At 58.8% G+C, this 12401-nt stretch overlaps 1 protein-coding gene across 3 annotated transcripts; it reads right to left on the bottom strand.

The window, feature by feature from the left end:
- On the bottom strand, window positions 1-3776 carry TNFRSF13C (TNF receptor superfamily member 13C). 3 transcript variants are annotated; one of them, XM_044778833.2, is made up of 3 exons: window positions 3579-3775; window positions 2999-3232; window positions 1-2448 (listed from the first exon to the last, which is right to left on the bottom strand). In XM_044778833.2, the coding sequence occupies exons 1-3, from the start codon at window positions 3712-3714 to the stop codon at window positions 2267-2269; spliced, it is 552 nt and encodes a 183-aa protein (XP_044634768.2). In that variant the 5' UTR covers window positions 3715-3775; the 3' UTR covers window positions 1-2266. The 3 variants fall into 3 exon arrangements, with proteins under 3 accessions (XP_044634768.2, XP_014723950.2, XP_044634774.2); XM_014868464.3 differs by having other exon boundaries at window positions 2999-3313; window positions 3579-3773; XM_044778839.2 differs by having other exon boundaries at window positions 2-2448; window positions 2999-3229; window positions 3579-3776.
- Window positions 3777-12401: the final 8625 nt, after the last annotated feature.

Below are 12401 nucleotides of genomic sequence, written 5' to 3'. Positions count from 1 at the left end.
ATGATGGCCAAGATATGACTTTATATGTATAGTACCATTACAGCTAAGTAGAAGCCACCACTCAGGGGCCTGGCGTTGCTGGATTAGGGGTCATTTCTGCATAGACTCCACCCTGGATTACTCTCCTGAACTTTCCAAAGTGTCTACAAAGCACACCTTGATTTTTTAAAATAAAAAATGCTTTTTTAAAGCAAACACAAACGCTCATGTCTCTCTTCCAGGTGCCGCCATGAAGATCAAATGCAGTGACCTCAAGAAGGCTCCTTGGAAAGCAATGCGCAGGACAGAGGGCCAGAGGGCCAGAGACTGGAGGCCCCTGGCAGGTGAGGCCCTTTTCCGGACTAGGGGAGACTGACCCCCTCCTTGCCCACCTCTCCCCAGACCTCTGCTCCTGGTTCTTCCCCAAGGAACTTCCCTTCTGTTATTTGCTGGATGACAATGATGCCAAGTCTCTGCCCACGCTGGGCCTCAGTTTCCTCATCTGTAAAATGAGGGGAGTGAGGATTCTCTGAAGTTCCTTCCAGTCCTTCTCCTCTGAGGGCCACAGGCCACGAGGAGAACGTTGCCTCCAACCCCTCGCTTTTCAGGAAAGGAAACTGAGACCAGAGGGGAAGCTGCACACCACCCAGGGGTTCAGCCAGGACCCAGTGGTGCCAGAGGTTTGCATGTCTGGGCCCCAGAGGGGTTTCACCCGCTTGTTTCACCTTCGGGGCCCAGCCCCTGGCTATGGTGGAAAAGGTGGGGTGGGAGATAGAGGTGGCCGGGAATAGCTCAGACTCCTGCAATCCTGAGAGGGAGGGGAGTGGATGACTGGGCCTATTCTGGGCCTGCCACCTGACCTCACCCCAGCCACCTGGCAGCCTGGGGGGGAGGGGCATCTGAGATGGGCTCAGGGAGAGGGTGGCTAGGCAGAGACTTCGATGTGAGTGTCCAGGTCCTGGGGGCTCCAAAGCTGCTGGCTGCTGTCTTCTGAGCTGGGAAAGGGGTGGGGAGGAAGGGCAGGTATCTACTGGGCAGCTCTGACGCGTAGGTCAGAAAGCGTAGGCAGAAAGCATCTGATACATGGAACAGAACATGGCCAAGGCCTTACAATGGGACAAAAGGGGACCAGAACTCCATCTTCTGACTCCCAGTCCAGTGCTCCTTCCAAGGGCGCTAAGCCATGACAAGTTCCAAGGATACTGTCCAGGGCAGAGTCTGGGTCAGGAGGTTCCTGCCCTGTGTAGAAGGGCCAGCAGGAGAGGAAGCAGCTGACCAAGTGTACAGTGTGGTCCAGTGCTGAAAGAGAAGGTCTCCACTCCAGGCCCCCCAGCAAGGGGCACCACTGTCACAGGAATAGTTTCACTTGGATGGTAGGTGACCCCAGGGCATGGTACAGAATGGCCAAGTGATCCCAGCACCCAGAGCCTAGTGCATGGGGAGGGCAGGCCACAGAGAGAAGAGAGCTCAAGGGACATCAGGTCCAGCTGGCTCAAGGCCACAGGCCTTCCCTGGCCTCTGTATGAAGGAGCCTCCTGCAGGTCCTGGGCCCTGCTCGGGGTACAGCTGAGTGTGCCTTGGAGGCCACTGGGACCCCAGTGGTCTCTGAGGGAGATGTCTGTCAGTGTGCCTTCAGCGTGAGCTTGCAGTCCAGCCCCAGAGGCTGTAGACTTCCTCCCAAGTGCAAGCCTTGGGCTCTGGAAGCTGCCTCCAGGGTGAAAATGGCATCATAGGTCCTAGCAGATTGGGCCAAGCTCAAGGTTGACCCTAGGGCACAGACACACGAGAATCAGCACAATCTAGGCTGTTTCTTAAAATCATCTCATACTAAATCCCAAAGCAAACCTGTCAGTTGGTTGCTCATTGCTGCCATTTGCATCAGTTTAAAAGCAGAACAGCGCAGAGAGCAAGTATTAAAGAAATGTGACACTCAGATACAAATTAAGCGTCCTACATCAGTTGATCCTTTTCCTAGACTCATTCTGGCTTAATGGTGGCTTCTCCAATCTAAAAGAAAAACCTGCTACTCAAAGTGCCACAACCGCTCAAAAACACAGGAGCTCAGCCACAACCTTCGAAGGCTGCCAAAAATGGTATGGTTTTAAGTCAAATGCCAGCATGCCATGCGATGCTATGTCACCTGAACACTGTGGTCTGTGGTGTCTGTCTGTGGTTCTGCAGGGTTAGCTGGAGAGCAGGCTGGCTCCCAGAAAATGGGCAGGTGGGCGCCGGTGTGAATAGCCCAATTCACAGGGAGGGCAAGGGCCACCTCCTGCCCCCTCCGTCGCTACTGTTGTTCAGGGCCAGCCGTCTTGGTGGTCACCAGCTCAGTGGAGCCCAGCTCTGTGGCTGGCACAGGGACGCTGTGGGCAGGTGGGGTGGCATCTGGGTCTTCTCTGGGTGGAGGCCAGACAGGAGTTTTGACATCAAGGAGTCCAGGGGTGAGGACGATGACATTGTCCAGAGCCTCTGGGGGGTGGGGGGCATAAGGGGGAATGCAGGGTCAGGATTGGGTCACAGCCTTCCACTGTTCCTTGTTCTGGAAGCCTCTCTGGAGGGACAGCTCTCCCCACTGCAGGGTGGGGAGAAGTGGCACGTGATTGGCCCTCAGGACAGGAAGTGCTGTGAGGGCCGGCAAAATGGGGTGTGCTGACAGTAGGCCGAGGAAGTGTGGGAGCCAGCATGGCCATCCCAGAGAGGGCAGGACAGACCCCTCCTCAGACCCAGCTCCCCAACCTTGTGCCTCTTCCTGGGAGGGGTCTGGGAGGCCAGAGCCGTGGCCCTCACTTGGACTGGGTCTCGGGCAGGACTATGTCTCCCTGCTCCACCTGGGATCCTCAGAGGGCGCGCTTTCCCCACCCCGCTCCGTCTGCGTCACCCCCTACAGCCCTGACTCTCCCTTCAGACCGCTCCCCCCCTCCCCTTTTCACACTGCCCCAACCTCCAAGGCAATGTCTCCTCTGCCTGCCCTACTCCTGCTTGCTGTGACTCTCTCAGGTCCCCTCAGACGCGGACTCACCGTCGCGGTCTCTGTCCGGGGCCTCGAGGGCAGCCGCCCCGCGGAGCCGCCGCCTCCGCCACCGCCAGCTCGCCAGGCCCACCAGGACCAGGGCCAGCGCCAGGCCCAGCCCCGCGGGGGCGCCGAAGAGCAGCGCGGGGAGCGGCAGCGTGGCCTCGGCCTCGGCAGCGCCGGCGCCCACCGACTCCTGCGGCTGCAGCGCCGTCCCGGGCGCCAGGCTGCTTCCCACGGCTGCTGGAGGAGGGGACGGGGAAGGAGAGCAGGGGGCGGAGGGGAAGGACGGCCGGGGAGGGGCAGGGTCGGAGGGAGGCGAGGCTGGGCCAGGAGGGGAGGGACAGCCGGGCGGGGCGGACATGGGGAAGAGGAGAGAGGGGACGGTGAGGGCCACGCGGTGATGTCTGGTCCCCATCGGGCCTCTGCCCACAGCGCCCCATCGACCCATTGTCCCCTTCCCCCCGACCTGGGCCAGGTGGAGGCCATGCCTGCGGCCCTGGCAGGGTGGGGGCCTCCGTGGCAGGACCCTCCTCCTCCCGCGCAGCGCTGCCCCGCAGTCCGGCCGTCAGAGTGGGTCGACTCTTACCCGATCCAGGTTTGGGCGTCCGGAGGAGATGGCAGGCCACGCATTTGCGGACCAGGGTGTCGAAGCACTGGGCCGGGGCGCACTGCGCGGGCGCCGTCCCGTCCCTGCCCCTCAGGCTCCTCGCCGGTCGCCTCATGCTGCTGATGGCGCGCACCCAGCTGGGACTGAGTCTGGTCTCCCTGCCCCGGGGGAGGAAGCCGGGAGGGGTCACCGCCCCCTTGCCCCGCCCCGCCCTCCTGCCTGCTGGAGTGGGACCGCTCGCTGGGGTGGGACCACTTTCAGCCGGTGCCCAGGGCCCTGAACACCAGCCCTTCTCTTTCTACCTGTGATTCCTCCATTCAACCCTCAACCACCTCCCCAGACGCCCACTGGGCAGGCCCTCTGCTAGGCACTGGGACAAGTTTGGCGCTGAGCCCAGGGCTTACTCTTGGGCAGCAGAGTATCGGCCCCTTTGGGGCACAGACCTCTGGGTGGCCTTCTCTGTCCTGCTCCCCAAGGTCAGCCCATAAGCACAGGTGATGGTGGTGGGGGAGATGATGGCTCACAGCAGCGATGTCAGTGCAGTCCATCGGCACAGAGCAGACAGCAAGGCTTTGTGGAGGAGACACGTGTTTGCAGATGGAGCGAGGTCTAGGGGACCCTGATAGGGGAGGGGCCCAGTGTGTGCAGAGGCCTTGAGGCCCAAATACGAAGGCCATGGAGTGCTGGGCCCAGAGAGCTGGGCCTGGGCCTTGACTGAGGTTAAGGAGCTTGGACTCTGGCCCAAAGGCACTGGGGAGCCACCAGGGCCTTAAGCAGGGAGTGTCAGAGTCAGGTCTGCGTGTTAGTGAGGAAGCTCTGGCTGGGAGGAGGGCACAGATGGGGGAGGGGGAGGGCAGCTGAGGGTCCAGGGACAGCTCAGTATCCAGATCCTAAGCAGGAGGAGACTCAGATCAACAGATGGACAGACAGACCAAGGCCCAATAGTCACCCACCCCAACTCCTTCTTCCCAGGCCTGTGTGTCCTGGTCTGCTCACCTCTCCGTCTCACTGAGGCCCCTCCTGTCTCCACTGCCCAGCATTTGGGTTCCCCCACCTGTCTCTCACCTGTGTCTCTCAGATTGTCTCAGACACACACAAGGCCCCTCGGCCTTCCTTGACACCTGCTGTCCCCTTCCTGAAGGACATGGAGCCTCAGCACCGAGTGCCTCATGGTGGTCATGCCAGATCCCTAAGCATTCAGGGATGGGGGGCACAGCGGAAGGAGGAACTGTCCATGGGGCAGAGAGAGGCTTGGAGGCAGGAGTAGATTTTTAGCAGCTGTAAGGGGGAGGGAACCCTTCCAGGCAGGGCAAAGGCAGGGAGAGGTGACAGGGGAAGCTTTCTCTGGGGACAGACATGGCCCTGCCTAGGGATGCTGCAGAGGGAGGGAGCCTGGGGCTGCAGATAGGCCAGGCCAGGCCAGGCCTCGGGCCACAGGCCCGGGCAGTGAGGAGCCGCAAGAGGTGTTTGAGTTGGGGGTGAGATCCTGAGTTGCGCTTTAGACGGCCCCTCTCTCTGGCTGCTGTGGAATTGGAGACCGGGCAGGGTGAGCGGAGCAGCGAGGAGGCTGCTCCATGGTCCGGGGCAGGGAAACCATCTGGCAGTCCTTTTGGAGGAAAGGGTGATGCTGTGGAGAGAAGGGAGCAAGGCTGGTCCCCGGGTTTCTGACTCGGGGGAGCTTGAGGGCTCTCACAGAGTCTCACAGGCCTTGAGGAGCCCTGGGCCACTGCCTCTCCATCTTCTGCCCATGGGCCAACAACTCCGTGGCAGGAAGGTGTAGGCGGTGGGGCAGCTGCAAAGGAGAAGTGGGTGTGGGGTGGTGGGTGTGGGTGTGAGGGTGGGTATGTGGTGAGGGGGTGGGGAGCCAGGAGCCTGGAGAGGAGCCAAGGCAGGGAAGGACCTCCTATGGGGTGGAGGGTGGAGTAAGGCTGGAAGACGGGGCTCCAGTCCCCACCCTATCACTATTGGTGCTGTTGTTACCTGCTCCCCTCACGACCGCAGAGCTCTTACTACCCATCTGGCGTCTCATCTAACCCTCACGCTAGACATTCACGCTGAGGCTCGTGGGACCCAGGAGCCGGGAGAAGGTGGGCCAGCGGGGCCAGGTCTGGAGTCATTTCCATGAGCCAGCTCTGCCTGGGCTGCACCGGGCCTGTCTCACTGTGGCTGCCCTGACTCCTCTGGCAGGGAGTGGAGGAGGTGGCCCTCAGGGACCCGAGCCCCAGGGGGAGAGTTGTAGCTCTGCTAGTCCCGCACCTTGGTGCAGGCTGCGTTGAGGGAGGAGCGGAGTCACGTGCTTGACAGGAGCTCACTGGCTGCCGCGATGTGCCTGCACTGGGAAGGTGCGGAGGACAGAGCAGGCCACAGCGAAAGGCCTGTGGGATTTGTGTCGGTGGTGTGTGCAGGTGCCTGACCCCAGACAAACATTTTCACTTGTGCCTCCTAAACGGGGAAGGTCTCAAATCTCTGCTTGGACGACTTAGCACTTAAGAAATTTCACCATCAGACCAATGTGGTCAAGGTTAGGTTATTCCTCAATGCATTCTTTTTTTAAAAAAATAGTTCAAGTTCATTAATTTCTTAATTCGTCTTCTACATCACTTTTTGACTATGACAAGAGAGAGGAGTTAAAGTTTCTAAAATCAATGTGATTCTTGCAAATTTTCCTTCTTTTAATAGTTTTACTTTAAATAATTTGATATTATCACCTTAATGTATTCTTGAATAGAAAATAAGGGACTTTGTTGCTGAAAACCCTTCTAATTAAATCTGTCTCTTAGTGTTCTCAAGTTTTCATTCACTGATGAATTTTTTAAAAAAGATGATTAGGTGGCCGGCCCTACGGCTGAATGGTTAAAGTTCCATGCGCTCTGCTTAGGGGGCCCGGGTTCACAGGCTTGGATCCTGGGTGCCGGCGGACTCCACTTACCTGCCATGCTGTGGAGGCGTCCCACATACAATGTAGAGGAAGACTGGCACAGATGTCAGCTCAGCGCTAATCTTCCTCAAGCAAAAAAAGAGGAGGATTGGCAACAGATGTTAGCTAAGGGCGAATCTTCCTCATACACACAAAAAGAGATTAATTTGGGGTCTGTCAGGGAAAAGGGAGTCTCCCTTGATCTTTGTTCCCCAAATCCCCCCAAAACACCCTCACAACAGTTCTGAAACAGATACTATTATGATGTCTGTTTTTCAGATGGAGAAACGGGCTCTGAGGGGCAAAGCGAGGACCCAGCACACACAAGGGGCCTGGACAGGGTCTGCGGAGCGTGGCTGTGCCCTTCATGCCTCAGGGACAGGGTGGGGAAGTGAGGAAACTCTGGGCCTGCTGGATAAGCTCAGGGTCTTGTGGGGCAGTCCCTGGGGCAGAGAGGCCTAGCCCCCCAGATCTGGATGTGAAAGTGCTCTGAGACCTGGGATGCACTCTGTACTTAAAAATTAGCTTTATTTCTAATTCTGTGAGTAATACCTGAAGACATTCTCATGAAAAAAACCCTCAAACAATACAGAAGTCTATGAGTAAGAAGGGGCATTTCCCTGCCATCCCCAGAGGGAGCCTGTTCTTTCTTTGGAGGCTTCCATTCTGAGACAGGAACCAGCCTAACGAGATAGAGGGTCATCGGCTGCAGAAGCGCAAGGCCCCTGGCCTAACAGGATGGGGCCCCCAACCAATCGGCAAGCTAGGAGAATCAGATAGAAACCGCCAAGATCCACATTCCCAGCCTGGGGACTTTCCTGGAGGCTAGTGGCTAGTGCACCCTAGCACCCAGGAGTTGGCTGAAAGTGACCTTTTGCCTCATTACCATAGTAAAAGTCACACTCGGGTGAAAAGCTAGCGTGTTAATGATACATGTGACGCATGAAGTGGCATGCTGTGTGACAGCACAGGCACAAGCACCACCCCACCTCTACGTGCCGTGATGGAAGACACACTGACTGCCCCAGCCTGATAAACCCCCGCAGTATGGCTATTCAGGGAGCCACTCCGCTTCTCTCTCTCCTCCTTCTTCGCTTTTTATGATTGGCTGGCTCCCTTGTGCACAAGCTGATACATTTTCTATCATCTCACTCTTGCCTCTTGTCTCTCTTGATTTCTATCCTGGGGGACGACAAGAACCCAGGGCGCCAGTAACAATTCCAGTCTTGTTTTGTGCTTTAAATTCTCGTGTATGTGCATGTAGAAACCAGGCTTTGTGTTTCTTAAAGGGGCTCCCGGTGTGAACTGTTCTGTTGGTCTTCCTCATCCCCCTTGGCCAGCCGGGCGGGGCCGAGGGCTTCAAGTGTGCTTCCCATTGGCTCTCCCCCATCTTACTTTGTCACAGAGCCCGCATCCCCAGAGTAGATTCTTTTTGCCTTTCTTGTGTATTCAGCTCTGACAAACAGGACACTGCTAGAAAGTCCCCCTCACCGGGGACAGTGGGAAGGATGTGATGCTCGGCCTCTGGACAGTGGCAGAGGGCAGGAGAGGCAGGTGAGTCAGTACGAAGTCCTGGGGAGGCCAGAGAGCCCCTGACCTCTCTCCTCTTGAACCCAAACTGTGCAAGGGCAGGTCATGCCCTTCCACAAAACAGCTACAAAACCCATGCCTGAGTTTTCACAGGCCCAAATTGCCTATCCTCAAACCCCCATCCTCTGCGCCCCCCCCGCCCCCCACACACGGGTTCACGCACTTGCACACACATAACCCAGCACTCCAGGGGTGCCCGGCCAGGGCTGCCCCAGCACTTCTCTCTTCTGGGAAGGGGGATGGGACCCTCTAGTGAGGTCAGAAAGACCCCAGCCCCTTAACATCTCAGCCACAGGGAGTGGAAGTCCCACATAGGGTCCAGGCCTGCAGGTGTGGAAGGTGGAAGGATGTGAGGCCTGGGTGGGGAGGGAGGAGCAGGGAGCCTCCCCAGGGACCGGCCCTCCCTCAGGCCTCACTCAGAGCACCACCCAGGAGGGACAAGGAGCCAGCCAGCTCTAAGCCTCCTGCAGGCTTTTGGCTGTGTGTGCAGGCACAGGCTGACTCCATGTGCATTCACCAAATACTTACTGAGACCTACTATGCGCCAGGCACTGTTCTAGGTTCTGAGGAGACAGAGGAACCATATGGTAGGTGGGGAGGTGAGAAGTGCTGGGGAGGAAAATTTGGGAGAGAAGGGTGGCAAGGAATGCCAGAGTCAGGGAGGGCCTGGTGAGACCTTGGAGGTGAGAGTGATCCCTGAGGACCTATTGGGAGGAGCAAATGTGGCCCAGGGAACTGCACAGCACCAGGAAAACAGCAGCACGCAGTACCGACCCTCGCCACCTGTAGGGCCCTGTGCCCCATATGTGCCTGCACCCCTTGCCTCAACCCTGTCGGGGAGGAGGCATGGTGATTCCCCCTTTACAAAGAGGAAAGCTCAGAAGGATAAGGAACAAGCCAGGCAGCCCTGCGGGCCCTGAGCTCTCCCACCACTGCTCCCAGGATACCCAAATCTGTGGGGTCCTCTCCCTGCCAGCAGGCTGTGGTGGGGGGCGGGGAGGGGTTAGGCCCAGCCCTTGAGGAGCCAGTGGCCGAGCATAGTAGAGGAGGACCAAGTGCTGGACGACCCCCTGGGCCTGGCCTTGCAGGGCCATTATGCAGTCAGACCAGACATCTACCAAATGTCAGCTCCCAGGGTCCCCCAAATGCCTCTGGGCCCCAAGGAAGGCTGCCTCCTGTCCAGGTCAGGGGCACAGGGGACTGACTGCCCACCCCCTCTCCATCTCAGAGCTGGTCCTCAGTAGCCCCCAGTCCATAGGATCACACTCAGGTGGGACTCACAGATTTGGGGGGTGCAGGGCCTGGCAGGCCATCACACTGTCTCCCTCGGTCCCTCCTCCTCTGCCCCTTGGGTCTCCAAGTGTCTGTGAGAAGTCCTTACACAATGATTCTCTGTCTGCACCCTTGGGGCCCCAGGGGAGACTGTAGGGAGGGGGTTAAGCCAGCAGGTGCCTTATGGAAAGGGTCCCTTTGTGCTGGGGTCCTGTCAGAGAGGCAGGCCCAGCACCAGGTGTGTATCGGGAGGGGCAGAACTTTATCTCAAGAACTCCCCACCGCCACCCCCGCCCACCATACCGAGCACAACCGGTCAATGAATGCTCTGGGCCACTGTCTGGGGACGGCACATATGGAGCAGGCATGGCATCAGGCTCTTTGGTTTCCCTGAGCCTCACAAGAACCCCAGGAGGCCATGGGGCTCAGGGACGGGAAGAGCTGCCCCAGGTCACACTGTATGTTGGCCACAGACCCCAAGTCAGTGGGACTCAAAGGTCGGGTCCTTTCCCACTGCATCACTTCCCCTCTGTGGCCAGGCTGCCCCGTCTCAGCCCAGCCCCAGGCTGCCCCTGCCTCTGCTTGCTGAGGGGTGAAGGAGATGCAGGTGCCCTGCTGCAGAGCCTCTTCTCACCAGGGAGGCCCTGCCTCCTTGGCAGGGGTGGGAAATACCATCAGGTTGGGGCCAGAACCCTTGGGCCTGGGCGCCTCCTACAGAGAACGTGAGCTCCCTGGGGTGGGCCCAAGGGCTGCTCACATCCAGATGGCCTGAGGGGACAAAAGAAGCTGTGACTCTGAACAAGCCCTGCCCCTCTAAGAGCCTCGGATGCCTCATCCATATGGGCACACCCCCCCCCCCCCCCCCCATTCCCCAGTGCTCTCAGAGAGCATGAATCTGCAGCTTCCAGGTCCAGCTGGAGGGCAGCTCCTCCAGAGGCCTCAGGCCACCCAGCCCCTCAGACCTGCCCCCCCCCCCACCAAGTTACTGCCTCCGATGTGACTACCCTGTGACAGTGACCAGCCTGAGAGGTCTTACATTTGCCTGAAGGTTTATGTTGAAAATAACGACTTCGCAATCTCAGTCCTCACAGTGGGGAGAAAGGCATTCATTAGCCTGACCCCATCCTACAGATGAGGAAACTGAGGCTCTGTGAGGGTAAGTGATCTGCCTGAGGGCATGAGAGCAGGAAGCAGCCAAGCGTAGCCTCTCCTATCCCTCCCACCCCCCACAGCACCAAGCACCAATTCTGGGCTTCGCTGGGCAGGAAGGCTGTCTTCCATTACTTCCCTTGGCCAAACTGCCTCCTGGTCAGTGTCACTGGCCTCCAGACAGCACACAGCAGCACCACGCTCTGGCTGGGGGCAGCAGGCGTTGCTCATTGCTCAGCTCTGCTGTGAGGCAGAGGCGGCCTCTCGGTTCCAGGGCCCCTGCCAAGCTCGCAGCAGCAGGCAGCAGCGACAGCCTCGTGTTCCCCCAGCACTTGGAAGGCTCCCAGATCCTTGGCTAGAGAATGCGATGCCACTTCTCTTGTTACATGTCACCAGGTGGCAAAGAAAACGTGGCCCAGGGACCAGAAAGAAGTGCGCCCTGTGCTGGCTTGGGGGGAGGCCTGGGGGCATGGGGAGGACGTGCCCTTGTCTCCAGCAGAAAGTGACATGCCTGGAAGAGGCAGGCAGGCTGTGTCCACACCGCCCTCCTCTCCTGCTTGGACACCATGCTCCATCAGCCCCCAAAGACCTCCCCTCCCCACCAACACACACTGCCCTGCAAAGCCCACCCTTTACGGCCCAGGCTGGTTTCTAGGAGCCACCACCAGGCCCTCTGAGAAGTCCCCCTCTCCTGGACCGCTGCGGGGAGCCTGCCCATCCCCTCAGAGACCAATGCCCCCTTTGCCTCTCACCTCCAGCCTCCTCCTTCAACCCTGGACCCAGCCAACCTGAGCACAGCAGTTGGCTTCCCTTCCCAAAGGCTGAGGGAGCACCGGCCGCAGGCATGCTCGAGCCCCATGCTTGCCCCTGTCCTCCTGGTGTGGGTGTGGGCCCTGCTGAGTGCGCTCTCCTCCATGAAGCTTGGCCGGCCTCTACGACCTCTGCAGTCTCCTCATGTGCTAACGGGTACCGGCATACTGTCCTGAGGGGCAGACCCCAACACATGGCAGTGGCGCTTTAGAGCCGCCCTTCCCACACTGCTTCCTCAGGTACAAGGCCTGTGCCTCTCCCACTTCTATATTCCTAGCTCAGGACCTGCCCAGCAGAGAGGCCCAAACCTTTGTTCATTGATTAGGTGCATGAGAAAACAACCCAAGGAAAAAAACAGAGGACTGGGGCCAGCAGTCGGCTCTGCCACTGGTTAGCTGTGCGACTGTGGACACACCTCCGACTACAAGTCTCAGTTTCATTAACTGTGAAATGGGGAAACATTATCAACCTCACAGGTCTGCTGGGAGGGCCACAGGAGCGACTGTGTGAGAAGAGCTCTGTAAAGCGTGAAATGCCCTGCAAACGTCAGGTGACATTTGGGACCTCAACCGGAATCCATGTGGCTGAGGTTCTCAGCAGGGCCCGAGGGGCTGCCTCAAAGACAGTCAGGTGTCTGCAAAACCTGAGCACTAGGGCTGGGGCTCTAGACTCGGTTCTGGAAGGAACCCAGGGAAAGGAGAAAGGCAGGGCCCCACCCTCATGGAGCCTGCTGCGAGATTCCAGTTGGCCGATCCTTCAGTGAGGAGCATGAGCTCCGGCTGCGATGGTGACATCAGAGCAGAGAGGCCCTGCGGTGCTGGCGCTGCCCAGGGTATCCAGCAGGGAGCAGTCACAGGCCTGGGGATGGAGGGCAGGCCTGGCACCAGCAGGGTGGGGGTGGGGAGGGCACCATCATACTCCAAGGGAGCCAGGACTGGCTCTCTTCCTGAGGTCTCTTCCCTCAGACCTCCCATTCACTCCTCGAGCTCCCATGTGCCCATCTGGCCACAAGGGAGCGGAGGAGCCCCGACTGGCTGAGAGGATTTCTAGACTCCAACCCTGGC

The sequence above is a fragment of the Equus asinus genome, chromosome 4 (genome assembly GCF_041296235.1).
Source record: "Equus asinus isolate D_3611 breed Donkey chromosome 4, EquAss-T2T_v2, whole genome shotgun sequence".
Lineage (NCBI taxonomy): Eukaryota > Metazoa > Chordata > Mammalia > Perissodactyla > Equidae > Equus > Equus asinus.
This window is presented reverse-complemented; position numbering and strand designations above follow the sequence as displayed.

What these genes read in the sequence shown, in the direction of transcription:
- TNFRSF13C (XM_014868464.3), bottom strand. Translation starts at nt 3,714, where the DNA reads ATGAGGCGACCGGCGAGGAGCCTGAGGGGCAGGGACGGGACGGCGCCC. An exon ending in GACGCCCAAACCTGGATCGG is followed by an intron (nt 3,314 to 3,578) that starts GTAAGAGTCGAC and finishes CTCCTGGCCCAG; the next exon opens with CCTCGCCTCCCTCCGACCCT. An exon ending in CCCGGACAGAGACCGCGACG is followed by an intron (nt 2,449 to 2,998) that starts GTGAGTCCGCGT and finishes CCCACCCCCCAG; the next exon opens with AGGCTCTGGACAATGTCATC.